Consider the following 27,643-nt stretch of genomic DNA (forward strand, 5'->3'; position numbering starts at 1 on the left):
ACGAAGCTATTACTCATTGAATTCTTTATGACTACCCCTCCCCCCCCCCTCTCTCTCTCTCTCTCTCTCTCTCTCTCTCTCTCTCTCTCTCTCTTTTTAAATGAGAAGTTTTTATGCATATGAACACTTACGATAAAAGCAGAAGGGCTACTTCTCATAGTTTTCAAGTTTTTCTGACAGTCTCAAGGCACTAATAAACATTTATTAGGCATAATAAAAGGTTTCAGGTATAATTTTGAGTGCCAGAAAAATGTGTTCAAACTTCCAGTGCGCCTCTTTGATGATGCTACTTTTTAGGGCCTTATATGCTTGCATTGCAAAACCAAATCCACTTTTCTAGATAGTTTAGAATATGCTCTTTCTAATGACCAAAGTTTTGAGAAAACACTTTTTTGAAAAATTTGACTAAAAATACCCATTTTAGCACTTCTCAAAAAATCGTAAACTTCACCCTAGATTTGTGAAATAATGGAAAGCAATAGGAGAATGAAATTTTATATTCGAAGACCTTGTGTTGGTGAGTTATGGTGTGCAAAGTTTCATGTACATCACACAATTACTTTTGGAGATATAAAAAACAGAAAGTTCGCATTTTTTAAACAGCTATTTTTTCGGCCAACTTTGCTTCAAATTATCTATATGAAAATTGCTCAGAAATCCTTTTCTTAATATTTTACTTCAAAGAGCTCTAAAAGTTGTATAAGATCGCCAAGTTTTGTTTCTTTCATGCAAATACTTAGATATCTCATCTCAAAGTTGCTGAAAATTCAAGGATGCACTATTGGAAGCTGTGCTATGGTTTCAAACAAGTGACTATATCTCTGCAAGTATTGAATTTCTGAAACTGAAACTTTACCAGTGTTCATTGAGAACATGTGTGAATGTTCATACAAAATTTCATCAAAATCCATGTCGGTCATGTGGGAACATTTCTCGATATTGACCACTTTCTACTCCCATTTCACACCAGTCGCAAAAGAGTGGTGCTAATAGCGCCACTCTGAAGATACAAATAGGTTTGCTCTGAACACATGCTTTAAAGTGTCCTTTAGTTTTCTTGCAGACCAGACATGATGAGTTGATGTCAAGAAAGCCTTCAAGGAGACAGAGATGCCATTAATACCACCACCTCACAGGGTTTGAACGAGGTCGTATAATAGGGCTATGAGAACTGGATGTTCCTTCTGCGATATTACAGAAAGATTTTGCAGGAATGTAGCCACTGTACACGTTGGCTGGCAGCGGGGGTCACGAGAATGTACGGTCGCAAGATGATCGGGCTCCTGACGGCCCCGTAGCACTGCAGAGAGGGAAGACTATCGTCTCGGTTTATGTCTCTGACCCATCGTACTGAATCTACAGCACAGATTTGGAGAGCAGTTGACATCAGTTATATAAAAAATGTTGCAAATTGCTTACTTCAAGGATAGCTTTAAGCCAGACTTCCTGTAGCGTGCATTCTGTTGACCTGAAACCACCACCATTTGCGACTTAAAATGTCAAATCAGACACTTTTCAGCCGTCTAATTTCCAGACTTTTTATTGGGCCAATGATTTTGTTAGAAAATTAGGTGGGTGAAAGGTGTCAGATTTGACATTCTGTACTGAAAAGAACCATCTACGAAATGAACATTTAGAGATTTGTGACTTAAGTGACGTCAAGCGAGAGCTCTTTGAAGGGAACCGTGGACGTCTGTTGTGCCTTTTGGTTCTTCCTCGGTGCCAGTGATAGCTTTGTGTTGGCTACAAGGCCAGTTGAGGCTCTCAGCCAACCTGTCTCAGTGCTACACACACTGGACCTACACCTGTAACTATGGTCTGGGGTGCAATTTCGTAGCAGGCACACTCTCGTGGTTACCCCATGCACACTGACTGAAAATTTGTGTGTCAAACAGCTGATTCGACTGTTTTGCTGCCATTAGTGAACAGCATCCCAGGGGTGCCTTCAAACAGGATAACGTTCGTCCACATACCGCTGTTGTAACCCAACATGCTATACAGTGTGTTGAGATGTCTCCTTGGCTTGCTCGAGCACCAGATTTGTCTCCGGTTGAGCACATATGGACATCATCCGACAGCAACTCTACTGTCAACCACAACAGCAGTAACCGTCGCTGTATTAACTGGCCAAGTGGAACAGGCATGGAACTGCATCCCACAAACTGACATTCGGCACCTGTACAACATAATGCATGCACGTTTGCATGCTTGCATTCAACGTTCTGGCAGTTATACTGGTTATTAATGTATCAGCATTTCTCATTTGCAGTGGCTTAAATTGCGTTTACATAACCTCGGATCTTGTAATGTTAAATATGTTACCTATAACAATGTATTCCAGGAATTTGATTGCTATCCATTATTTTTAGTGTTCCGATATTTTTGTCAGTATATAAAGCCTCTAAAGGGGCTCACGACTCTTTTGTGAGTACGTGCGTGGCGAGCACGGGACCTCAACCTATTGCTTCCTTTTTTGTTATGTAACCTTTAATTTCCGGCTGTACTTTCTTCCCTTACTTTCTCATGACAGCCTTTGATGTTCACCCTCCTCTTCCCTAGGTTCGGCTTTCTTTTCTTCACGTGGTTCTTCCTTTACTTTACATCAGCCCTTCTGGATTCGATGTTTATTCTCAAAAATATGGAGAACAACGCCTTATGCAGCACCTATTGCATTCAGTGTTATATATTTGTGCAAGTACCCGTGGAATACATGTTTAAAAGCTAACGCAGTAGTCTTACGTGGTAGGGCCGTTATGTGTTCTTTCACTAGAGCTCCAGGAGAACGGAGTGCCTCAGGGCTCCGTCTTGAGTGTAGCCCTTTTTGCCATCGCGATCAATCCAATTATGGATTGCATTCCACCTAATGTCTCAGGCTCTCTTTTTGTCGATGACTTCGCGATCTACTGCAGTGCCCAGAGAACATGCCTCCTGGAGCGCTGCCTTCAGCGTTGCCTAGACCGCCTCTACTCTTGGAGCGTGGCAAATGGCTTCCGGTTCTATGAAGAGAAGACGGTTTGTATCAACTTTTGGCGATATAAAGCGTTCCTTCCACCATCCTTACATGTCGGTCCCGTTGTTCTCCCATTCGTGGACACAACTAAGTTTCTAGGGCTCACGTTGGACAGGAAACTGTGTTGGTCTCCACATGTCTCTTATTTGGCGGCCCGTTGTACACGTTCCCTTAATGTCTTCAGAGTTCTTAGCGGTTCATCTTGGGGAGCGGATCGCACTGTCCTGCTTCGCTTGTATCGGTCCATAGTCCGATCGAAGCTGGATTATGGGAGCTTTGTCTACTCGTCCGCTCGGCCATCCCTCTTACGCCGGCTCAACTCCATCCACCATCGGGGGATACGTCTTGCGACCGGAGCCTTCTACACTAGTCCTGTCAAGAGTCTTTATGCTGAAGCTGCCGAGTTACCATTGACCTACCGGCGCGACGTACTGCTGTGTCGGTATGCCTCCCGGCTGTTGTCTATGCCCGACCACCCCTCTTAAGAGTCCTTCTTCGCCGATTCTCTCGACCGTCAGTACGGGTTGTATGTGTCTGCCCTGCTGCCCCCCGGAGTCCGCTTCCGTCGCCTGCTTCGACAATTGGATTTTGCCCTCCCTACCACCTTCAGAGAGGGTGAGAGCCCGACACCACCTTGGCTCCAGGCTCCGGTTCCTATTTATCTCGACCTCAGTTCACTCCCGAAGGAGGGTACTCCGGCTGCAGTGTATTGCTCACGGTTTGTCGAACTTCGTGCTCGACTTGCCGGTCACACCTTTATTTACACCGATGGCTCCAAAACTGACGACGGTGTCGGCTGTGCCTTTGTCGTCGGGGCCGCCACCTTTAAATACCGGCTCCTCGACCAATGTTCCAGCTTTACGGCCGAGCTTTTTACTCTCCATCAGGCCGTTCAGTATGCCCGCCACCACCGCCATTCATCGTATGTACTCTGCTCTGACTCGCTCAGTGCTCTTCAGAGCCTTGGAGCTCCCAATCCGGTCCATCCCTTGATTCAACGGATACAGCAGTCCCTCCATTCTTTCGCTGATAATGGTGGTTCTGTCAGCTTTCTGTGGGTTCCCGGACATGTAGGAGTGCCTGGGAATGAGGCTGCGGATGCTGCAGCCAAGGCTGCAGTCCTCCTGCCTCGGCCAGCCTCCCATTGTGTCCCGTCATCTGACGTTCGTGGGGATGTATGTAAGAGGCTTGTGTCGTTGTGGTGGGATGCTTGGTCATCCCTCCAAGGAAACAAGCTCCGGGCAGTAAAACCGCTCCCAACTGCTTGGACAACATCCTCCCGACCATCTCGGCGCGAGGAGGTCCTTCTGACCAGGTTGCGGATTGGGCATTGCCGGTTTAGCCACCGCTACCTGCTCTCCGGTGACCCAGCCCCGCAGTGCCCTTGTGGTCAGGCATTAACAGTGCGCCATGTTTTATTGTCGTGTCCCCGTTTTAGTCAATTTCGTGTTCTCCTGTCCCTGCCATCTACTTTACCGGATGTTTTAGCTGATGACGCTCGAGCCGCTGCTCGTATTCTGCGTTTTATAACTTTAACTGGCTTGTCCAACGACATTTAACCTTTTTACTTATTTTATCTGCATCTTTGTCAGGTCCTTCTGATGTCACCCCATCCCCTTGAGTTTTAGCAGATTCCATGTGCTCTAACACCAGTGACTGGGCGCTAATGACCTCAGCAGTTGAGCGCCCTTAAACCCTACCCAAAAAAAAAAAATATTCACTAGAGCCCCCTGACAAATTGCCCCTGGCTGCGCTACTGGCTCCTCACGCATGCCAAGGGCATCTAAGCCCATCTTCTTAGGGCATCGGAACACCAAGTGACTGTTCTGCCAGATTACCTTCACTACGATGAGTGGATCCAGTGGGGGAGCCCTTGATTGGAGTGGCTGGCATCAGGGTGGACGTTTCGCACATAGAACAGACGACACTAAAAAGCGGCAGTCTTGATCTAGCAGTCTCATTAGATAGGTCTAGATATTTCAATGCTGACACTTCCAGTGCTCCTTTTCTCTCAGCTCCTGCAACCCCTGTGGAAAGAGGGACTAGCCAGATGATTGGGAGAGAGAAGATTTATGCAATGTATGATATGAGTCAATGCGGAAAATGTACAGTGGGTGTCTACTGATTAAAGCCGCCTCTGCTGCACAATTCAAACTCTTCAGATGTGTGAATGACTAGGTGACATACCAGTTGTAATATTTGTAAGAGGGGGCTGCAGTTGTTAAAACTATTTTCTCACGCAAGGAATGAAAAGCGTCTGTTGCCCGTTTCCCCAAAAGACGGAAATTGTAACACGCATATTGCACACATAGTGGGTATAGCACTTAAACAAAAAAGTTAAGCTAGGTGCAACACATGGTGGATTTCTGAACCACGACACACGGCAACAGGAGATCATCTCGGCAATCCTATAGCAATCCTTGGGCCACGTGTTAGTTGCTCGTTTCTGTTGACATTGTTGTTAATTAGCATTGTTCGTTTTGCCATTTTCTGTAATGTAATATTTAAAATGAATGCAAATTATATGAATAAAAATTACTGCCATGTAAAAAGGTTTATTTACAAATGGAAAAAAATTAGTACTACTGCTATTTCTAATTGATATTTCGGTTTTGTTCTTTGTTGTTAATAAAAATAAATACTTACAACATAAACCAAATTAAAGCCGATAAATGCCGGTTACTCAGTTCCGGTATTGGTTTTAACTGGTCGGTTTTCCCCATCCCTATCGTACTGTCCCATGATCTTAAGATCGGCATATTATGGCGCACTTAATTTTGTTTTCCGTCCTTGGATCATTTTTGGTAGTGATCTTGGATATGTCAGGATGTACATGGATGTGTTATAATGTATTTGCTATTTACATAAAAGTATAGGTAGATAAATTTTTGAGGTATTTGTAAAAAGAGATTGAGTTTACACCATGCAAATAAAATTACACATCACACTTAAAAGGAATATATTGTATTAAATGGAGCTTATATAGTGACAGAACGATGTGTTGATTTACATGGAGTCAGCAGAAGCATCTCTTAAGAATTTTGTCTCCCAGCATCTAAGAATTTCCTTTACACTGTTACACGTGCATCTAAGGACTCCTTTACAAAGTAACAAGAAGCTGAGAAACTCTTGTCATCTGAGGCAATTTCCGACATATTGTTCCTGTTTTCATACGAAATCGCACTTCATACCTGGATTCACATGATGTCTCTTCAGAGACTGATCATTAACTCCTAATGAGCTGTCTCAACAGGTTGACACTTGCTCACTCAGAGCAGGCTTGTGACTGGTTTAATAATCTTGCCCACCAATGATTAACAATAGCAAGTGAAATTTGCAACTAGTTTATGTATATGAATTTAGCCATATTGAAATTAACAAGTTACCAGTACAGGTAATGTCAGCAGCATGATTGGAGACGTATATTAACATTCGAACAGTGAATCTAAATAATGAAACAAACGCTTCTTGGCTCAAAGCCTTGTAGGTGAATGCCTGCTGTGTCTGTTAGTTCCAGCACGATACGGCTTCTCAGCCCATTGTTCTTACACTTGGTGACCATTTAAAGCGTAACAGCAATATATAACTCGTAGGCAGGGATGTGGCATATTGCTATACAGTGACTGTTGCCGTCGCCGCCCTCACTTAAAATTGGAAAATGGTTCAGAGTCGTCTTGCACAGAGATCTTACACTCCAGACAGACAAGGACCTATGGGCTAGTCTTGAACGGCGATTGGTACATTTTGAACGGCGTGTAATACAGATAATTAAGCAGATTAAGGTGCTTCCATTATAAACTTGGGAGGCAGTTTCCTCCCAGAGAAAGTCGTGGTAATATGCAGGTGCGATAAGAAATCTCGTATCCCCAACAATGAAGTGTATCCAGTGCTTGCGCTTTGAGTCTGCCGTGTGGCAGGAAGACTATTACCAAAGTTTGGAAACTGCAGACAATCACTCCGTGAAAATAGTGCTTGCAAACAACTGTCCTTGTGTATCAACTGTAACACCGTCCTCCATACTTATTAGTTTTCTTAGTCATTAAGAAAGAAAAGTAGACACAAGAATTTGCAAAGAAAAGAAGATAACAAGAATTCGAATCGGGGAAGGTGCTAAAAAAGTATAAACACGTACATCCTGTTGACATGATCAGTTGTGTGAAAGTCACAGCCACTCCTCCAAACCTCCACCCTCTTCCACCTCAGTTTATCTAAACCAGATCTTCCACTGCCCTGTCACTTGTGATTCCTACAGCACCATCTTAAGGATCCACTTCCTTTCCTGGAAACCCAGAGGTCCAATGCAAGTCAGTGGCTCAAGGAGCTGTGGCCTGTGGGTCCAAAAGCTGCCTGCTCTTCTTTTATCCCACACCCACTGCAGATATGCCCTCACAAGAATCTCGGCCACAGGAGGAGGAGGAGGAGGAGGAGGAGGAGGAGGAGGAGGAGGCGGCGGCTATGCAGTTGGGTTCTGAAAAGATGTTCATTCATCTGGTTGTATACCCACTGGTGACAGGCAGTGATCACAAGGTGTGGCTGGCCCTCTTGGTGCCTTCCCACCTAACTTAGGGACCCAAGCATGATCGTTAAATGAAAATATAATGAATGTTACTGCCACCTGTCGGATCATACCTCATTTCCTTCTCTTTTGCAATTGGCATTGCTCGACAAGAAAGGTGCTTCACTGATGACCATTCCCCAATGCTCTTTGGTTATTTTGCATTGTCTGTACTGTTCTGGCCCCAGGACGACGTTTTGAGGGGTTTGTATATTGATTTGCACAAATGTCACCTGAATAGATTCCCATTAGTTCACTGTTGGAAACAATAGTGGTGTGAGTGCAAACGACCAGTGATCACCATTTGTAAAGTTTACCTTCAGGTAGCCACTCACTTCCACTGTGTTGACCACCTTAATCCTCAATACCTTCCCCTCCCCTTCTCCTTTCCTCGTATTTGGAGACTACAGTGTGCACAATGCCCTGTGGCAGAGTACCAGTTCATCTAGTATGGACCTTCCAATTGACTGACTTCTTACTGGCCGTGATCTGCCTTTCCTCAACGATGGTACTCCTACTCACTTTAGTGCCTCTCGTGACTTTGCTTCATTGATCACTACATGACAAAATCGTTGTGACAGTGACAAGTTTCTGCGGGTCTTGTCACTTCTTTGTCATTGCCCGACGGACCGATTACAGTGTTGGGTGCTTCGGAGAGCCAACTGGCAAGTGTGTGCCTTTGCTGTTAACTTCACACACTTTCTCCGATTGCATCAACCAGGTTATGCAAAAAAAGTCAGATATGATCACCAGCACTGCTAGAACTGCTGTTCCCGTTTCTGCAGGTCCCCCTCCATTGATGAATATAGTGCAATGGTGGACCAGAGACATTGTCATTGCTGTTAAGGAGCGTCTAAGAGCCCTGCAGCATTTCAAGCAACATCCTTCACAGACTGCATCAAATCACTTAAAAGTGAGAGAGTTAAAGTCTCACCATGTAATTTGATGCAGTAAGAAGGAATGCAGGGAGGGCAACGTCTCCTCTGGGAATACACCTCTTCATCCCAGGTGACTCAAGCTCCAAAGATCCACAACTGTACCAGGTCTCTCCCTGCAGGTGGCATTTGTGTTGAAGGGTTGGCTCTTGTTGAACACCTTGTGACCCACTTTGCAGTGTATTTGCATCCTCTTCCAACACAGTTGTCCGCCCCTTGTGGTAGCGTTCTCGCTTCCCGAGCATGGGGTCCCGGGTTCGATTCTCGGCGGGGTCAGGGATTTTTCTTGCCTCGAGATGACTGGATGTTGTTTTGTCGTCTTCATCATCATCATCATCATCATCATCATCATTCATCCCCATTACGGTCGGAGGAAGGCAACGGCAAACCACCTCCATTAGGACCTTGCCTAGTAAGGGGGTGTGGGTCTCCCGCATCGTTCCCCTACGCTCTGCAGAGAAGCATGGGACTTAATTTCCATTTCGTATACAGTTGCTTCTTAGTTGTGCGAGTGATAAATGGAAGACATCCCCATCACACCTAACCAAGATGAAATATGTAATGAATCTTTCAGTTTCAGAACTGTTTCAGGCTCTTGCTTAGTCTCATGTTATTGCCCCAGGCTCTGATTAAATCGTTAGATGACCAGTCATCTGAATTTTACCCAATGGGTGTATATCCTCAGGGTTTTAAATAGTATTTGGCATGATGGTGCCTTCCTTTCGCAATAGTATCACCACCCCTATTCTTCAGCCACACAAAAAACCAACATTCATTGACCCCCCAAGGGGGTCCACAACTCTTTCGTGGATACGTGCGTGGCGAGCACGGGGCCCCGAGCCATTGCAACCTTCTTTCTCTCCCGGGCTGCATTTCCTTTCCCTTCCCCTCCTTTCCCCTCCTTTCCCCTCCATACCCCTTTCCCCTCGCCCTCTCCTCTCCCTCTATTGGTGTCCTTGCTTATGTTGGCCCCCGCTATCCTCCTGGTTCTGTTGGTTTTACACTCCGGCTTTGTTGCGTACTCATCTCCTCCTTTTGGCATTCCTTGGTCCCCCTCTGGGGTTTGACCTCCATTCCAAAATTTCTCTTCCGTAGTGTGAGCCATTTGGGGAAGAGCACCTTACCTAGTGTCTCCGACGTGTGCCCTACTAGTACATTCCACCTTTTCTTTTACGTCGTTGTCTGATGCTAGGGTGCATAGCCAGCACGGTAGCCAGCCCGTGTGGTGGGGTCGCTATGTACCCTTTTGGTTGAGCCCCCTGAACACACAGGGATCACACTTCTGATACCTGAGCTGTGACCTCCTCATGCATGCCTTGGAGTGGTTGCTCGTCATCCTGGAGCATCGGAACTCCCGGCAATGGCCGCCGTGCCAGACGGCCCTTGCTGTGGCTGGGTGGCGCCCGTGAGGAGAGCCCCTGATCGGAGTGGGTGGTATCAGGGCGGACGCTATGCAGATGAAACGCATACGGGTCCAAAACTCTGGCCGCTCTTCTGCGGCCGTCTCTCTGCGTGGTACTGATTCCTCAAGTGCTGCTTCTCTTGCCCCTTCGGCCTTCCCTTCCGTGGCTACCCCCTGGGAGGAGGGTCAGGCCCGTCGTCTAGGGGCAAAACCTTTCCCCCGTTATCTAGTTTGCACCAGGACTGATGGAGATACTTTCACCAGTGTCAAACCTTTATTCTTTGTGGAACACATTGAAGACAAGTTCGGCGAAGTGGACTCCCTGAGCAAGATGCGGTCGGGTTCGTTACTGATAAAAACTGCTTCAGCTGCCCAATCTGTGGCCCTTCGTGCCTGTACCCATCTTGGCACAATTCCCGTGTCCATTACCCCTCACCAGTCTCTAAATATGGTACAAGGTGTGATTTTTCACAGAGACCTCATCCTTCAAACTGATGAGGAACTTCGGGACAATCTCGGACGGCGGGGTGTTCACTTTGTTCGGCGTGTTCAGAAGGGTCCTAAAGATAATCGTATTGATACTGGTGCCTTTATCCTGGCCTTTGAAGGGGATGCCCTTCCTGAGAAAGTTAAGATTATGGTCTATCGCTGTGATGTGAAGCCGTACATCCCACCTCTTATGCGGTGTTTTAAGTGCTTGCGTTTTGGCCACATGTCTTCTCGCTGTACCCAGGACCCTCTCTGTGGTGACTGTGGACGTCCACTCCATGAGGGGAGTCCCTGTGTTCCCCCTCCTGTATGTGTAAATTGTCATGGTAGTCATTCTCCACGTTCAGCAGATTGCCCAGTCTATAAGAAAGAAAAAAAGATACAGGAGTATAAGTCTCTTGATCGTTTAAGCTACACAGAGGCCCGTAAGAAATATGCACGATTGCACCCTGTGTCCATGACATCTAGTTACGCCTTGGTTACATCTTCATCCCTTCCTCCCCGTTCCTTACCCCCATCCCGGACCCCTCTCCTTCCCCCCTCCCCTGCGGCTCCCACACCTTCTCCTCTGGGCGCCGCTCCCCCTCCCCAGCCGGAGAAGTGTCCCACTCCTTCGGCGTCTGCCGGTCAAGGGCGCCTCTCCCGGGATGCCCCTTCCCGGCACCTTCCAGGTCAAAGGTCTGCTGCAGCGCGGCGACCGCGAGAGCCGCGGTCTATCGGCCCCCAGGTCGCCCGGTCTCTTTCTGTTCCTGATCTTGCTGCAGCTGGCTCCATTATGCCACACAGCCCTCCTCGATCTCAGCCTGAAAAGAAGAAGAAACATAAGTCCCGGGACAAAGAGCCTCTGGTGTCACCGGAGGTCCCTTCCCCGGCTTCACAACCGGATTCTGACCTGTCGTTTATGGATGTCGCCCCCTCCTTGTCGGTGACGGGTGGGGACCCGGCGGTATGACTGGATTTAGCGTGTTCAGCCCTCATTTAAACCATCGTTCTGTGGTTCTCCAATGGAATTGTAATGGCTACTATCGTCACCTTCCGGAATTGAAATCCCTTCTTTCGTCCTACTCAGCAGCTTGTGTGGTTCTCCAGGAATCTCATTTTACTGATGCTCACTCACCGACCCTCCGTGGGTTCCGTGTTTTCTGTCGAAATCGGGTCGGACCCTTGCGGGCTTCTGGTGGCGTTTGTACGTTGGTCCGTACAGACATTGCTAGCACGTGGATTCCTCTCCAAACTACTTTGGAAGCGGTTGCTGTTAGGGTCCACTTAGACTCTGCAGTCACAGTATGCAATCTTTATCTCCCTCCTGACAGGACTCTTACACCTGCTGCCTTAACCACCCTTCTTCAGCAACTTCCTCCTCCCTTCCTCCTCCTTGGGGATTTTAATGCTCATCATCCTTTGTGGGGCAGTGCCTTTCCATCTAGACGAGGTCTTCTTATAGACCAATTTATTGCAGACCACGACCTGTGCCTTCTTAATGATGGCTCCCCTACTCATTTCAGTGCTGGTCATGGTACCTTTTCTGCCATTGATCTTTCTCTTTCTTCTCCCTCTCTCCTCCCTTCATTACACTGGTCGCCACACCACGACCTTTGTGATAGTGACCATTTCCCGTTGATTATCACGCTCCCTTCCCGCTCCCTGATGGACAGGTTACCTCGTTGGTCTTTCCACCGCGCCGATTGGCCTCTATATACTGCACAGGTCGAGTTTTCTCCCTCTTTGTCGGGTTGTATTGATGACGTCCTACGTGACGTGTCTGACGCGATTGTTCGCGCTGCTAACCTTGCTGTCCCGCGCTCATCTGGACAATTTCGTCGTCGGCAAGTCCCGTGGTGGAGTACGGCCTTTGCTATTGCCATCCGTGATCGCCGTCGAGCTTTGCAACACTTTAAGAGGCACCCATCTGTAGCCAGCCTTTCTACCTTTAAGCGCCTTCGCGCTAAAGCCCGTTATTTAATCAAACAGAGCAAGCGGATATGTTGGGAACGATTCGTTTCTTCCCTTGGTTCCACTGTCCCTCTGTCACGGGTATGGGCTACACTTCGCTCTCTCCAAGGTTGCCATCGGCAGTCCACCCTCCCAGGCCTTCACCTCCCAGATGGCATTTGTACGGACCCATTAGTTCTCGCAGAACATCTTGCGACCCATTTTGCAGTGGCATCAGCGTCGGCCTCCTATCCAGCTGCTTTCCTTCATCAAAAACAGCGGGCTGAAGCTGTCACCTTATGTTTCACCACTTGTGAGTCAGAATCTTACAACGAACCTTTCACTGAATGGGAATTTCTTTCCGCTCTATCTTCTCCTGATACGGCCCCTGGCCCAGATTCCATTCATAACCAGCTGCTTCAACATCTCAGTGCTCCACAATGGCACCATCTTCTTCGGGTGTTTAACCGTATCTGGCTCCAGGGTGACTTCCCTTCTCAGTGGAGGGATAGCATTGTGGTTCCTGTCCTTAAGCCTGGTCAGAACCCCCTATCTGTTGACAGCTATCGGCCAATTAGTTTGACCAATGTTGGTTGTAAGTTACTTGAACGGCTGGTAGCCCGTCGGCTCACTTGGGTCCTCGAATCTCGGGATCTATTGTCCCCTTACCAGTGTGGCTTTCGAGAGGGACGATCTCCAATCGATCATTTGCTTCGCTTGGAATCCGCAGTTCGGCAGGCTTTTTCCCAGCGCCGCCATTTGGTTGCAGTGTTTTTTGACCTTCGCAAGGCCTATGACACGGCCTGGCGCCATCACATCTTACTAACCCTTCATCAGTGGGGTCTTCGGGGCCCACTCCCGATTTTTATCCGCCAGTTCCTGATCCATCGGTCATTCAGAGTTCGAGTTGGTACTGCTTTTAGTTCTCCACGGACCCAGGAGACGGGCATCCCACAGGGTTCTGTCTTGAGTGTCCTTCTTTTCCTCATTGCTATCGATGGACTTGTGGCCTCTGTCGGTCCCTTGGTCGCCCCTGCTCTGTATGTGGATGATTTCTGCATTTGGGTTAGTTCCTCCTCGATGCCATCTGCAGAACGGCAGCTCCAGGTGGCTATACGGCGTGCCTCTGCATGGACCCTCTCACACGGGTTTCAATTCTCTCCTTTAAAATCGCGGGTGGTCCACTTCTGTCGCCGTACTACGGTCCACCCTGATCCAGAGCTCTATCTCGCTGCACAAAGATTGCCTGTGGTTCCACAGTTTCGTTTCCTAGGTCTTCTTTTCGACAACAAGCTCACTTGGCTGCCCCATATCAGACTCCTGAAGGTAGGTTGTTTCCGTAAACTCAATGTCCTTCGCTTCCTTGCCCACTCCTCCTGGGGTGCGGACCGTTCCCTCCTCCTCCGTCTTTATCGTGCTCTAGTTCTGTCACGTTTGGACTATGGTTGTCAAGTTTATGGTTCAGCTGCTCCTTCCACGCTGCACGTGCTGGATCCAGTCCACCATCGTGGTGTCCGTTTGGCCACCGGTGCCTTCCCTACTAGCCCTGTTGATAGTCTCCTGGTTGAAGCTGGGATCCCCCCCCTTTCTGTTCGGCGGTCCCAGCTTCTGGTGTCTTATGCCCTTACTATCCGTTCTTCTCCCGCTCATCCTTCCTATTCTATCCTATTCCCAGACCATGGACGTCGCCCGCCTGACTCCCGCCCTTGGGCGGGTTTACCGGTTGGGCTGCGCCTTGCGTCTCTTAACCTCGCTCCCTCCCCTCCACCCCTCCTTGGTTAGTTCCTCGGCCTCGAATTCGGATGGATCTCCGCCGCGGTCCGAAAGATTCCATCCCCCCGGTGGTGTTCCGTTCCTTTTTCCGCCAACTTTTATGGGAGTTTCGGGATGCTGTTGTTTTTTACACTGATGGCTCTAAATCTGCTGATCATGTTGGGTATGCCTTCACGTCCTTTGTTGGAACGGAAAATCATCTACTGCCACCCTCATGTGGGGTGTTTACTGCGGAATTGATGGCAATTTCCCGGGCCCTTACCTTTATTAAACAATCCCAACACAACCGCGTTTTGTTATGTACGGACTCGATGAGTGGCCTTCTTGCTATTGACCGGTGTTTTTCGCGCCATCCCTTGGTCTCTGCCATCCATGACCATCTCGCTGATCTTCACCGTGCTGCTTGTTCCATTGACTTCCTATGGGTCCCGGGCCATGTGGGTATCCCGGGTAATGAGCTCGCTGATCGTTTGGCTGGGGGAGCAGTTACTTACCCCCCGTTTTCTGTAACCCCTCCTGCAGCGGATTTACGGCTTCACATCAAATCCCACTTTGCACAGTCATGGGCCAATTCTTGGGAGGCTACTCCACTGTCTAATAAACTTCGTGCCATTATGGTGAATCCAGGCCCATGGCGTTCTTCCTTTAGCCTCTCCCGCAAGGACTCGACCACACTGTGTCGTCTCCGCATTGGCCATACCAGGCTGACCCATGGTTTCCTTTTGCGTGATGAGCCACCCCCGCTATGTGGTTGTGGAGCCTTCCAGTCAGTGGCCCACATTTTGGTTGAATGCCCCCTTCTTTTGGCTCTGCGTGCTAAGTACAGACTCCCCCACACTTTACCTTTGATGTTGGCTGACGATTCCCGGATGGTCTCTCTGGTTCTAGGTTTCCTCCGGGAGAGTGGTTTTTATTCTCAGTTTTAAAGTTTTTTAATCTCCCTCTGGTGTTGGGGCAGGGCGGTGTGTGTTTGGGTGTCTCCCACTGTAGGCAGTGTTCAGAGATTCCCGATTCACCTCCCTGACCGGAATCCTCTTTTCTTTCCCTTTTACTCTGTTTTTACCCCTTCTTTTTAAGGCTTGGTTAGTTTTTCTATTCCCATACGTACTTTCTGCATTATAGCAGTTGTACCTTTTAAGTCACAGGTGGTCTTGCCTATGCTGCTTCAGCATAGTGTTGGGTTCGTTCTCTTGCCAACTTCCCTCATTTGTTTTTTCTAATGACAACGTGACTGCCCTTTTACGTTTCCCCTTTTTCCGTTTTATTTTTCTGACTATACTGAGATGTCCTGTTAGCAGAATGGAGTCTATTTGAAACAAGGGACTGATGACCTTGCTGTTTGGTCCCTTTAACCTCAAACAACCAACCAACATTCATTGACAAGTTACAGGCCAATTAGCCTCTGCTATGTGCTCTACAAACTGCTTGAAAGGTTGGTTGTCAACTGATTATGCTGTGTTGTCAAATCTTTGGGGACTTTTGTCCCCATATCAGCATGGTTTTTGGGAGGGACGATCCACAACTAAACATACAGTTAGGTTGGAAATGTCAGCTGGACAGGCTTTCACCAAATGCCAAAAACTCATTACAGTTCTTTTAACTTATACAAGGCATGACACCACCTTGTGGCAAGGCATTTTAATTAACCGCTGTGACTGGGACTAGACTACTTTCTGATTTTTGTCAGTTTTTATCACACTGCTTGTTCTGGATTACAGGTAGTCCTAGACTCAGCTCCCCATGGCTCAAAGAGAACAGTATCCCTTAGGGCCCTGTGCTCAGTGTCAGTCTCTTCCTCAGTGCCATAATGGGCTGCTGATGTCTATCAGGTGACTAGTCACACCCCCCACCCCCCACTCTGTCAACTGCGCATTTGGTACAGCTCCCACTCTGTAGCCTCAACTGATCTCAAACCCACCATCTGGTGAGCCTCTAATTGGAACCTTTTTTTATGGTTCGCAGTTATCAGCCGCAAAAACATGGTTCACGCATTTCTCTTGCTGTACTGCAGTCTATCCTGATCCAGATCTTTACAGAGGTACCCTGTGCTTAGATGTTGTTGCACAGTCCAGATTTTTGGGACTTTTCTTTTGCAAAATGCTGACTTGGCTGCCGGCTGTTGCTCTGTGCTAATCCCATAGACAGTCGTCTTGCTGATTTGGGGGATCTTCTCTCTTCAATCCAAATGCTATGAATTATTTTTCTCCTATGTAACTGCCATTCAAAAATTTCACTAGCTTGCAACAAACCCAATTATTTTTGCATATGCTGGGCATGGCCCCCGACATCCACCTTTCAGTGGGATTACCCTTTGGAATGTGCCTCGCAGCTATCTGCCTAGGCTTCAGTATCTCCTACTTAGAATGTACTCATTGTGTTTTCCCACACATTGTGCCTTCATTGGCACACAGGCCACATATCAGGACCAGTCTATTTGTTTCCCAAAATCTTTCACCCCCTTGGCTTTTTGGTGTTAGTTCCTTTCAGTTCTTAGGGAGTTTCAGGGTGTCACTATTTTTTACACTGATAACTCCAAAACCCTGAACAGGATGGTGTACTCATGTCTCCTGCTGGTCAGGAGCACTACTTATTACTGGGAAAATGTAATCTTTTTACAGCAGAGCTGATAGTTGTTACCAGCACTGTCCATTTTATTAAACATGTCTCCCTTGACTGTGTTTTAATATGTTGTGACTTTGTCTCCAGGCCACTGACTGCTGTTATGTCACACTATGGTCTCTCCTGTTCATGACCATCTCACTGAACTTAGTCCATTAGACCATTTGGTTTTCTTTCTCTGGGTCCCAAGTTGTGGGTGTCTCGGGGAATGTACTGGCCAACTGTTTGGCTAGAGAAGCACTTACTCAGCCCCCCATATGCTTTGACAGCCTTAATTGCTTTGTTGTAGATTCTGTCTCTTCTCACCACTCTGTTTTCCATTTAAGAGGCTGTAGTGGTTGTTGAACTGTAAGTGCTCGTTAATGCCTTGACTAAAAGCTTCGAGGGGTGGAGTGGGAGAGATGCCTCCCATCATATGCAGAGGCCAGGATCACCTAACTGCTGCCTTACCTCATTCTCTAAATTTTATTATTGATGGTTCAACTGATGTAGCTTACGTGTTTAGGTTTTCCATTTCAGTGTTCTGGATCTCAAGGCATTCTGTACTCTGTAGCTATCATCACTTTCGTGTTGGTGGGCGGTCTGATGGGGGTGGGGTTTCTCTCACCATGACCGAGCCCTTGGACACAAATCATCTGCTCTACCCTGTGTACCGATCAAATCCATTTACTTTCACTTTATCCATAAATCGTCTCTCAGGTCTGGCATCATTAATGCCTTCAGTGCTTGCCATTTGCTACCCCCACGTACTTTCCTCATCCGATCACATTCCTGGTACATGTCACTACCTGCAGATGAACGAACTTGTGACCAATGGACTGGTGAAATTTGTGTTTACTCCCTTAGTCCCTACTGACTCAACCAAGATAACAGATTTCGCCTATGGATGATCCCAAGGTGACTTACAGTGAACATGAAACATGAAAACAGGATGGAGACAGAACTACAAAAAAAGAGAATGCACATTGGTAAGCAGATGGTGAGTCAGTGCTTCACTGGATGACATATTAGCTCAAGTATGGTAACATAAGAGGTGAACTTGGGAATGAGATGGTTCAAATTTCATAAAGCTTCTGTGAAATTTTGTAACAGTGAAGATTACCACCTTCAAGGAATAACCATTAAATTTTAATTATTACAACAGAACAGAATTATGTAATTAAATATTTTTTCATGTCAAAGTACTTGTCTGCAGCCTTGACACATACTAAAATTTCAGCACCATATTACTGTGGCATTCTGCTAGAAGATTCACAATGTAAAATGCAGTACAGTGTGGTAATACTTTTCCTGCATTTGAAGAGAATAACTCTGCAACAGTTACTGCTGAAACGGTCGAAGTGTATAACAACAATGCATGATAATCTGCACACTAGTAGTTACGTGGTGCAGATGCCTCCAGTGCAGTCAAACAAGTCCAAATGATGAACATAGTAGCAGCTCACACTTTCAGGAAGACCTGCTAACTGCAATAGAAGTGAGATGCTGGTGCCCAGACGCACATGTATCACAATTGAGTTGATAGCAGAAAAACAGAAAATCAGCCGTGGATCAGTTTTAAGTATCCTGCATGACATTTCTAACATGAGAAATGTCACAGCCCACTGGGTTCCACAACTGTTTAATCCTATTTAATAAGCCTGCTGCACTGAACCAGCAGTGGAAATGTTGCAGCCTTGCGGGGCCAGTCCAGATGATTTTACATATCTAAACATAAGGGACAAATGTTAAGTGCATCACTATGACCATGATATGGAGCAAAGCAATCTGTGGAGTTGGATGCCAGAGGTTTTTTGTCATCACAACATTGGTGCAACTCATTCCACACGCAGCTCGTTTAGACTAAATTTTTACCTCATCCTACCTTTCTCCTAATGTGACATGTAGTGACTTTTTCTTCTTTGCTAGAGTGAAGAAACTGATGTGTGAGTGGCTTTTCCAGAGTGACAAACATGATAGTCAGGATGGAAAATTTCTTGATCAGCCAAAATTCAGACTCCAACACCTTAGGCATCTGCTAAATCCTCCATTTTGGAGGGGAGGAGGACTGTTTCATTGAAGGGTGAATATTGATGGTAGTCCAGACACCTGACAACATTGGGAATGCATGTGCAGTCCCCTTTATAATTATTATTTAGGTTTTGCTAGGGCAAAAGAATTATTCAAAGAGCAAAATAAACAGGCTGTATGAGACTTGGAGTACATGGTATAAAATGTGATTTCTTATATTGAAACATAACATTGACATATTATGATGAAACAGTGATCATTTCTAAACCTCTGTTGTGTGAATAATTCAGTTAAAGACTGTTACAGTCTGTTGTCTCCAGAAATTTTTTTGAATATGCTTTGAGAATAGTTGTCTGCCTCAGTAGCTGAGGCATCAGAGTGATGGAATGCCATGTTCAGGAGCCCTGGTTTGATTCCTGGCTAGGTCAGATTTTCTCCACTCCGGGACTGGGTGTTGCTGCCTTAATCATCATCTCATCCTCATCTATGTGCAAGTCGCCGAAGTGGCGTCAACTCAAAACACTTGCACCAGCCAACCGGTCAACCTGATGGGAGGCCCTAGCCACATGACATTCCATTTCAGTATAGAGTTAATTTTTATTTTTAAAATTAAAAGTTTAATGTCTGAAGTAAATTCATTCTCATGTGAATGTGTTCATTTAGGTGGACTCTACCAATTTTCAAAACTGGCTTAAAGAGGGACTTTGAAGTAGAAGATTTGTATGCGCCCCTGAAAGAGCACAAGTCATCCTCACTGGGAGAAAGATTTGAAAGGTATGTGAAGAATATGATGATCTACAGTTTTTGAATTTGTGTGGGAAGAAAAGGATTGAGATTACTTCCTCTAACCCCCCCCCCCCTCTCTCTCTCTCTCTCTCTCTCTCTCTCTCTCTCTCTCTCTCTCTCTCTCTCTCTCTCTCTCTCTCTCTCTCTCTCTCTCTCTCCCTCTCCCCCCCCTCTCTACCTCTCTCTCTCTCTCTCTCCCTCTCTCTCCCCCCTCCCCCTGTCTCTCTCCCCCCTCCCCCCTCCCCCTGTCTCTCTCCCCCCCTCCCCCTGTCTCTCTCCCCCCCTCCCCCTGTCTCTCTCCCCCCCTCCCCCTGTCTCTCTCCCCCCCTCCCCCTGTCTCTCTCTCTCCCCCCCTCCCCCTGTCTCTCTCTCTCCCCCCCTCCCCCTGTCTCTCTCTCTCCCCCCCCTCCCCCCTGTCTCTCTCTCTCCCCCCCCTCCCCCCTGTCTCTCTCTCTCCCCCCCCTCCCCCCTGTCTCTCTCTCTCCCCCCCTCCCCCCTGTCTCTCTCTCTCCCCCCCTCCCCCCTGTCTCTCTCTCTCCCCCCCTCCCCCCTGTCTCTCTCTCTCCCCCCCTCCCCCCTGTCTCTCTCTCTCCCCCCCCTCCCCCCTGTCTCTCTCTCTCCCCCCCTCCCCCCTGTCTCTCTCTCTCCCCCCCTCCCCCCTGTCTCTCTCTCTCCCCCCCCTCCCCCCTGTCTCTCTCTCTCCCCCCCCTCCCCCCTGTCTCTCTCTCTCCCCCCCCTCCCCCCTGTCTCTCTCTCTCCCCCCCCTCCCCCTGTCTCTCTCTCCCCCCCCTCCCCCCTGTCTCTCTCTCCCCCCCCTCCCCCCTGTCTCTCTCTCCCCCCCCTCCCCCCTGTCTCTCTCTCCCCCCCCTCCCCCCTGTCTCTCTCTCCCCCCCCTCCCCCCTGTCTCAGTCTCCCCCCCCTCCCCCCTGTCTCAGTCTCCCCCCCCCTCCCCCCTGTCTCAGTCTCCCCCCCCCTCCCCCCTGTCTCTCTCTCTCCCCCCCCTCCCCCCTGTCTCTCTCTCCCCCCCCTCCCCCCTGTCTCTCTCTCCCCCCCTCCCCCCTGTCTCTCTCTCCCCCCCCCTCCCCCCTGTCTCAGTCTCCCCCCCCCTCCCCCCTGTCTCAGTCTCTCCCCCCCTCCCCCCTGTCTCTCTCTCTCCCCCCCTCCCCCCTGTCTCTCTCTCTCCCCCCCTCCCCCCTGTCTCTCTCTCTCTCCCCCCCTCCCCCTGTCTTTCTCTCTCCCCCCCTCCCCCCTGTCTCTCTCTCTCCCCCCCTCCCCCCTGTCTCTCTCTCTCCCCCCCTCCCCCCTGTCTCTCTCTCTCCCCCCCTCCCCCCTGTCTCTCTCTCCCCCCCTCCCCCCTGTCTCTCTCTCCCCTCCCCTCCCCCCTGTCTCTCTCTCTCCCCCCCTCCCCCTGTCTCTCTCTCTCCCCCCCTCCCCCTGTCTCTCTCTCTCCCCCCCTCCCCCTGTCTCTCTCTCTCCCCCCCTCCCCCTGTCTCTCTCTCTCCCCCCCTCCCCCCTGTCTCTCTCTCTCCCCCCCTCCCCCTGTCTCTCTCTCTCCCCCCCTCCCCCCTGTCTCTCTCTCTCCCCCCCTCCCCCCTGTCTCTCTCTCTCCCCCCCTCCCCCCTGTCTCTCTCTCTCCCCCCCTCCCCCTGTCTCTCTCTCTCCCCCCCTCCCCCTGTCTCTCTCTCTCCCCCCCTCCCCCTGTCTCTCTCTCTCCCCCCCTCCCCCTGTCTCTCTCTCTCCCCCCCCTCCCCCTGTCTCTCTCTCTCCCCCCCCCCTCCCCCTGTCTCTCTCTCTCCCCCCCCCTCCCCCTGTCTCTCTCTCTCCCCCCCCCTCCCCCTGTCTCTCTCTCTCCCCCCCCCTCCCCCTGTCTCTCTCTCTCCCCCCCCCCTCCCCCTGTCTCTCTCTCTCCCCCCCTCCCCCTGTCTCTCTCTCTCCCCCCCTCCCCCTGTCTCTCTCTCTCCCCCCCTCCCCCTGTCTCTCTCTCTCCCCCCCTCCCCCTGTCTCTCTCTCTCCCCCCCTCCCCCTGTCTCTCTCTCTCCCCCCCTCCCCCTGTCTCTCTCTCTCCCCCCCTCCCCCTGTCTCTCTCTCTCCCCCCCTCCCCCTGTCTCTCTCTCTCCCCCCCTCCCCCTGTCTCTCTCTCTCCCCCCCTCCCCCTGTCTCTCTCTCTCCCCCCCCCCCCTGTCTCTCTCTCTCCCCCCCTCCCCCTGTCTCTCTCTCTCCCCCCCTCCCCCTGTCTCTCTCTCTCCCCCCCTCCCCCTGTCTCTCTCTCTCCCCCCCTCCCCCTGTCTCTCTCTCTCCCCCCCTCCCCCTGTCTCTCTCTCTCCCCCCCTCCCCCTGTCTCTCTCTCTCCCCCCCTCCCCCTGTCTCTCTCTCTCCCCCCCTCCCCCTGTCTCTCTCTCTCCCCCCCTCCCCCTGTCTCTCTCTCTCCCCCCTCCCCCTGTCTCTCTCTCTCCCCCCCTCCCCCTGTCTCTCTCTCTCCCCCCCTCCCCCTGTCTCTCTCTCTCCCCCCCTCCCCCTGTCTCTCTCCCCCCCTCCCCCTGTCTCTCTCTCCCCCCCTCCCCCTGTCTCTCTCTCCCCCCCTCCCCCTGTCTCTCTCTCCCCCCCTCCCCCTGTCTCTCTCTCCCCCCCTCCCCCTGTCTCTCTCTCCCCCCCTCCCCCCTGTCTCTCTCCCCCCCCTCCCCCCTGTCTCTCTGTCTCTCCCCCCCCTCCCCCCTGTCTCTCTGTCTCTCCCCCCCCCCTCCCCCCTGTCTCTCTCTCTCCCCCCCCCTCCCCCCTGTCTCTGTCTCTCCCCCCCTCCCCCCTGTCTCTCTCTCTCCCCCCCTCCCCCCTGTCTCTCTCTCTCCCCCCCTCCCCCCTGTCTCTCTCTCTCCCCCCCTCCCCCCTGTCTTTCTCTCTCCCCCCCTCCCCCCTGTCTCTCTCTCTCCCCCCCTCCCCCCTGTCTCTCTCTCTCCCCCCCTCCCCCCTGTCTCTCTCTCTCCCCCCCCTCCCCCCTGTCTCTCTCTCCCCCCCTCCCCCCTGTCTCTCTCTCTCCCCCCCTCCCCCCTGTCTCTCTCTCTCCCCCCCCTCCCCCCTGTCTCTCTCTCTCCCCCCCTCCCCCCTGTCTCTCTCTCTCCCCCCCTCCCCCCTGTCTCTCTCTCTCCCCCCCTCCCCCCTGTCTCTCTCTCTCCCCCCCTCCCCCCTGTCTCTCTCTCTCCCCCCCTCCCCCCTGTCTCTCTCTCCCCCCCCCCTCCCCCCTGTCTCTCTCTCCCCCCCCCTCCCCCCTGTCTCTCTCCCCCCCCCCTCCCCCCTGTCTCTCTCTCCCCCCTCCCCCCTGTCTCTCTCCCCCCCCCCCTCCCACCTGTCTCTCTCTCCCCCCCTCCCACCTGTCTCTCTCTCCCCCCCTCCCACCTGTCTCTCTCTCCCCCCCTCCCACCTGTCTCTCCCCCCCTCCCACCTGTCTGCCCCCCTCCCACCCGTGTGTGTGTGTTTTTCTTTCTTTTTATTGATTTAAAATAAAGTTCCAATTTTGTTATTCCAGGCTGTGGAAACAAGAATGCAAAAAATCAGCAAAAAATAAAAAGGACCCCAGCTATGTACGTGTTATGCTCAGTGCATATGGTTGGAGATACATGATGTATGGAGTAATCCGAGCAACTCTTGAACTATTTGTCCGGTTTGTACACACATGATTTTGAATACCAGTTACTACTAGAATTCTAACGTAAGTCCCTGTCCTGCCCTCTTTCCCTCCCTCACATCACACACATTACGTGTTATGAACTGTCTTTACCCTTTATTTACGTTTGTAAAATAGAACGGAAAAGTGCAGTATGTCATTGATATTAGTGCTTTGGAAATACTTATTTACAATTTTTAAAACTTATTATATAAAATAAGTTCAAAGTAGGAGTAAAATTTTATCTTTTTTGGGAATTCTTCTCTGTGCAATAAATATCTATACACACTAAAACATGTGGTGGTATTATATGTATTTTTCATTTATATGTGGCTTTCTGGCCCCCTTACTTTAAGGAGTGGACAGTGTTTGCATGTGAAAATGGTGTTCTGACTGAAAGTTCAGATGTAGTCATATTTCCCGAATGTTTCATCAATGCAAATGACAGACTTATAAGGTCTGACAGACAAATTGCTGCAGACTGCTATTTATGCCAATTTAGGTGGGAAACGCAGGCATAAAAGTACCGGATTCACTTACCAGTAGTGGCACTTTGTTAATCGCCCCTAAAGATTTCTGTTCTTTTCGCCTGACAACCATTTCTACAACCTCCTCATGGCAGCCATGGGATCAGTTGACATAAACAGGTTTCCTGGTGTTTCATTAACTATTGAGTTCAGACATGTTGTGCATGTTCTTATAAGCAGACCCACATGTGGCATTTCTGTAGTATCTTCTGGTAAACCTTCCGGGATGTAAGGTAGTGGTCCATGAAACTCTTCAGCTCCTAACGTTTCGTCCAGAGCTGCGCTGGACATCTTCAGAGGGGTGTTTCTCCTCCGGTGAGTCTTGCCGACTGACGGATCAGACGTCTGAGACCGACTTACATATCGTAGAAAGTGGGCGTGACCAGAGTTACACGTGATATGCAGAGATAATCTTTGTCAGAGATAAAACTTAAATATCGGTCGTAATCTCGTCACGGATAAAACTGTCTAGCAATTCTGTAGTGCTACTGTCCAAATATCACTAAGTTTCATGGTCTCTTCTTTCCAATTAAAATTATCCCTATGTTTATATATTTCAATTGCTTCTCTACAAAGCCGTGGGTAATAGTTCGTCATCGTAGATAAAATTTTTGTTTCGGAAAACCTCACTTGATGATTTCCTGACTGAAAAGCGTGTTCTGCTATAGCCGATTTATCTGTTTTTCCTAATCAGCAAAGACTTCTGTGTTCTTTTAACTGTGTATTTACGCTTCTTTTTGTTGTTCCAATACAAACATTTCCACATGTACACGGAATTTTATATACGCCACTGACTGATAGAGGAGCGCGTTTATCTTTTACAGACTGGAGAACATGACAAATTTTCTTCGTTGGTCTAAAAACAGGTCTAATATCATGTTTACTTAAAATCTTTCCAATCTGATCCGTTACTTTCTTTATGAAAGGGAGAGAGACTGTATTCTTCCATCGTTTTTCAGGCTTGTCCTTAGGCTTTTTGTTGTTTGGGTGCAGAATTTTGCTTACTTCTTTCTTTGAGTAGCCATTTTTCTCAAAAGCGTGCTTCAGATGTTTTAATTCGACGTCTAGATACTCCGGCGTGCAAATCCGTCTGGCTCTGTCAACGAGACTTTCAATCACACCTCTCTTTGTTGTGGATGGTGGTTAGAGTATTTATGTAAGTATCTGTCTGTGTGCGTTATTTTTCTAAAAATCTGTTGTTTCAATCTTCCATCTGTCTGTCTCATAACTAAAACATCCAAAAACGGTATTTTGTTATTTTCTCTCTCCATGGTAACATGGTAACAGTTGCTGTTGTATTTGTCTCCATACACAGTAAAATAAAACATAACTAGTCTTACAGTTAGCCAGTGCAAATAGTCTTACTGGGAATGTGTGTGGATGGAATAGTCATTAAACAATACTCTCCATTTGAACATCAGGTTTCTGTCAGTACAGGTACCTTGATGGTTGAAACACACTGAACAATAAAATGTTGTGGGGAAGGCTAACCAAAGGTAGAAAATGCAACAGACCTACTAAGGAGACTGCCTATACTACACTTGTCCGTCCTCTTTTAGAATACTGCTGTACGGTGTGGGATCCCTACCAGGTAGGACTGACGGAGTACATCCAAAAAGTTCACAGAAAGGCAGCACGTTTTGTATTATTGCGAAATATGGGAGAGAATGTCACAGAAATGATACAGGATTTGGGCTGGAAATCTTTAAAAGAAAGGCATTTTTCATTGCGACGGAATCTTCTCATGAAATTCCAATCGCCAACTTTCTCCTCTGACTGTGAAAATATTTTGTTGACCTCGACCTACATAGGGCAGAACGATCACCACGATAAAATAAGGGAAATCAGAGCTCGTACGGAAAGCTATAGGTGTTCATTCTTTCTGTACGCTATACAAGATTGGAATAATAGAGAATTGTGAAAGTGGTTTTATGAACCCTCTGCCAGGCACTTAAATGTGATTTGCAGAGTATCCATGTAGATGTAGATAATAGTTAAACAACAACATTCCCAACTACACATGAACACTCTTTTCTGGTTCTGGCCTTCTCACAGAACAAGAAAGTTTTAAAAATTAATGTAAGATGTTGGAACAAATTTGTTGAAAACTGCAAGATCAAAAGATCTGAACCAGTAATCCATAATTTTCAGCATATCACCTGTGCAACAATAAAAAAAATGCAGTGAAATTTCTCATTCTCTATCCTCTTAGCATTCCATTTCCATATCCGTGAATGTAAAAATTCTGGCATGTTAGTCACGATGTAGAAATAAAATCAATCTACCATCTACCATTAACTTCGTCAGGTATAGTCAAACAATGGAAATTCCTGGTAGAAATTTCAGTAATGTGGGCAAAGACAGATTGCTACTTACTGTGTAGAAGACGCGTCAACTTTCAGACAAGCACAGTTAAGACAATTTACACAAAGCTTTTGGCCACAGCCTTTGACACACACACACACACACACACACACACACACACACACACACACACACACGGCTGTGGCCAAAAGCTTTGTGTAAATTGTCTTAACTGTGCTTGTCTGAAAGTTGACGCGTCTTCTACGCAGTAAGTAGCAATCTCTTCTCCTACATTATTGAAAATTCTACCGGGAATTTCCATTGTTTGACTGCAACATCATGTGGGATGCCACCAGCAATCAGGTGGGGGAGGGGGACTAGACTGCCAACAGTGGAAGTGTCAGGAGATTGTGGGGCAGGGAGGTGGGGAAAAAGGAGGAATAAAGGAGAGGAGTGGGGAAAGATGGGTGGATGCATTGGCAGGGGGCTGGCTGCAAATAAACAGGGTGGGAGATGAGAGGACAGAAGGGGTGAAAACTGTTGGATGGAGGGTGTTGGAATGTGTTGTTAGAACAACTCACACCTGCGCAGTTCAGAAAAGCTGGTGGTGGAGGGAAGGATCCAGATGGTTCGGGTAGTGAAGCAGTCACTGAAATAAAATATGTGGTTCAGCTGCATGTTGTGCCACAGGATGGTCCACTTTGTACTCTTCGCCACAGTTTCACAGTGGCCATTCATCCTGGTGGAGAGCTGGTTAGTAGTCATAACATTACAAAAAGGTGCACAGTGATTGCAGCAGAGCTGGTAAATGAAACAGCTGCTGTCACGGGTGGCGTGGCCCATGATGATGGGGTAGGATAAACTTTCACAGGATTGGAATGGGAAATGATAGGTGAGTGGATTGGGCCATTTTTGCATCTGGTTGATGGACATAAGTGACAAGTTGGGCATGTTTCTGTTTCCATCATGCCCCATAAGAGCTTGAATATGGTTCAGGGACTTATATTCCATAGGGGTCTTCTTTTGCAGTCTGACGAACTGCGCACCAGCCTAGAATGACGAGGTGTTCACTTCATCCGGCACATCCTTTGGGGTCAGAGGGATAAGCAGGTTGCCACCGGTGCCTTTATCTTCACCTTTGAGGGTGACACATTACCAGAGAAGGTCAAGGTGATGGTCTACCGCTGTGATGTCAAGCCATATATCCCTCCCCAGATGCAGTCCTTTAAGTGCTGGAAGTTCGGCTGTATGTCTTCCCGCTGTACTTTCAGCCTGACATGGCGAGACTGCGGACTCCCATTACATCCCAATGCTCCATGTGGCCTGCCACTCGTTTGTGTCAACTGCAGAGATCATAATTCACCTTGCTCGCCAGACTGCAGGATTTTACAGAAAGAGAGGAAAATCATGGAATATAAAACCCTTTACCGACTGACCTACACTGAGGCTAAGAGAAAAATATGAGTGCCTACTTCGTGTTGCTATGACTACCTCATACGCCACTGCTACGAGAACAGTAGTCACCCCATCCATTGCAGCAATTCCAGGCAGCACCCAGAGCCATGTCTACACCTGCCCCCTTGGTGGTGGGGGCACTTCCCTCCCTGTTGCTCCTACTCCACCTACTTCAGGAGCAACACACCCAA

General features: G+C 48.7%; 1 protein-coding gene across 3 annotated transcripts in view; it reads left to right on the plus strand.

Annotated features, from left to right (window-relative positions):
* Window positions 1-27,643, plus strand: part of LOC124775010 (probable multidrug resistance-associated protein lethal(2)03659) — a 289,731-nt gene that overhangs the window by 166,510 nt on the left and 95,578 nt on the right. Inside the window, exons 3-4 of one of the 3 annotated variants that reach the window (XM_047249766.1) lie at window positions 19,389-19,499; window positions 23,029-23,163. In XM_047249766.1, the coding sequence (XP_047105722.1) occupies window positions 19,389-19,499; window positions 23,029-23,163 (246 nt within the window). Of the gene's footprint in view, window positions 1-19,388; window positions 19,500-23,028; window positions 23,164-27,643 lie in introns of those variants that run through there. The other 2 variants (XM_047249768.1, XM_047249767.1) reach the window with 2 other exon arrangements.

The sequence above is a fragment of the Schistocerca piceifrons genome, chromosome 2 (genome assembly GCF_021461385.2).
Source record: "Schistocerca piceifrons isolate TAMUIC-IGC-003096 chromosome 2, iqSchPice1.1, whole genome shotgun sequence".
NCBI classification, from domain to species: domain Eukaryota; kingdom Metazoa; phylum Arthropoda; class Insecta; order Orthoptera; family Acrididae; genus Schistocerca; species Schistocerca piceifrons.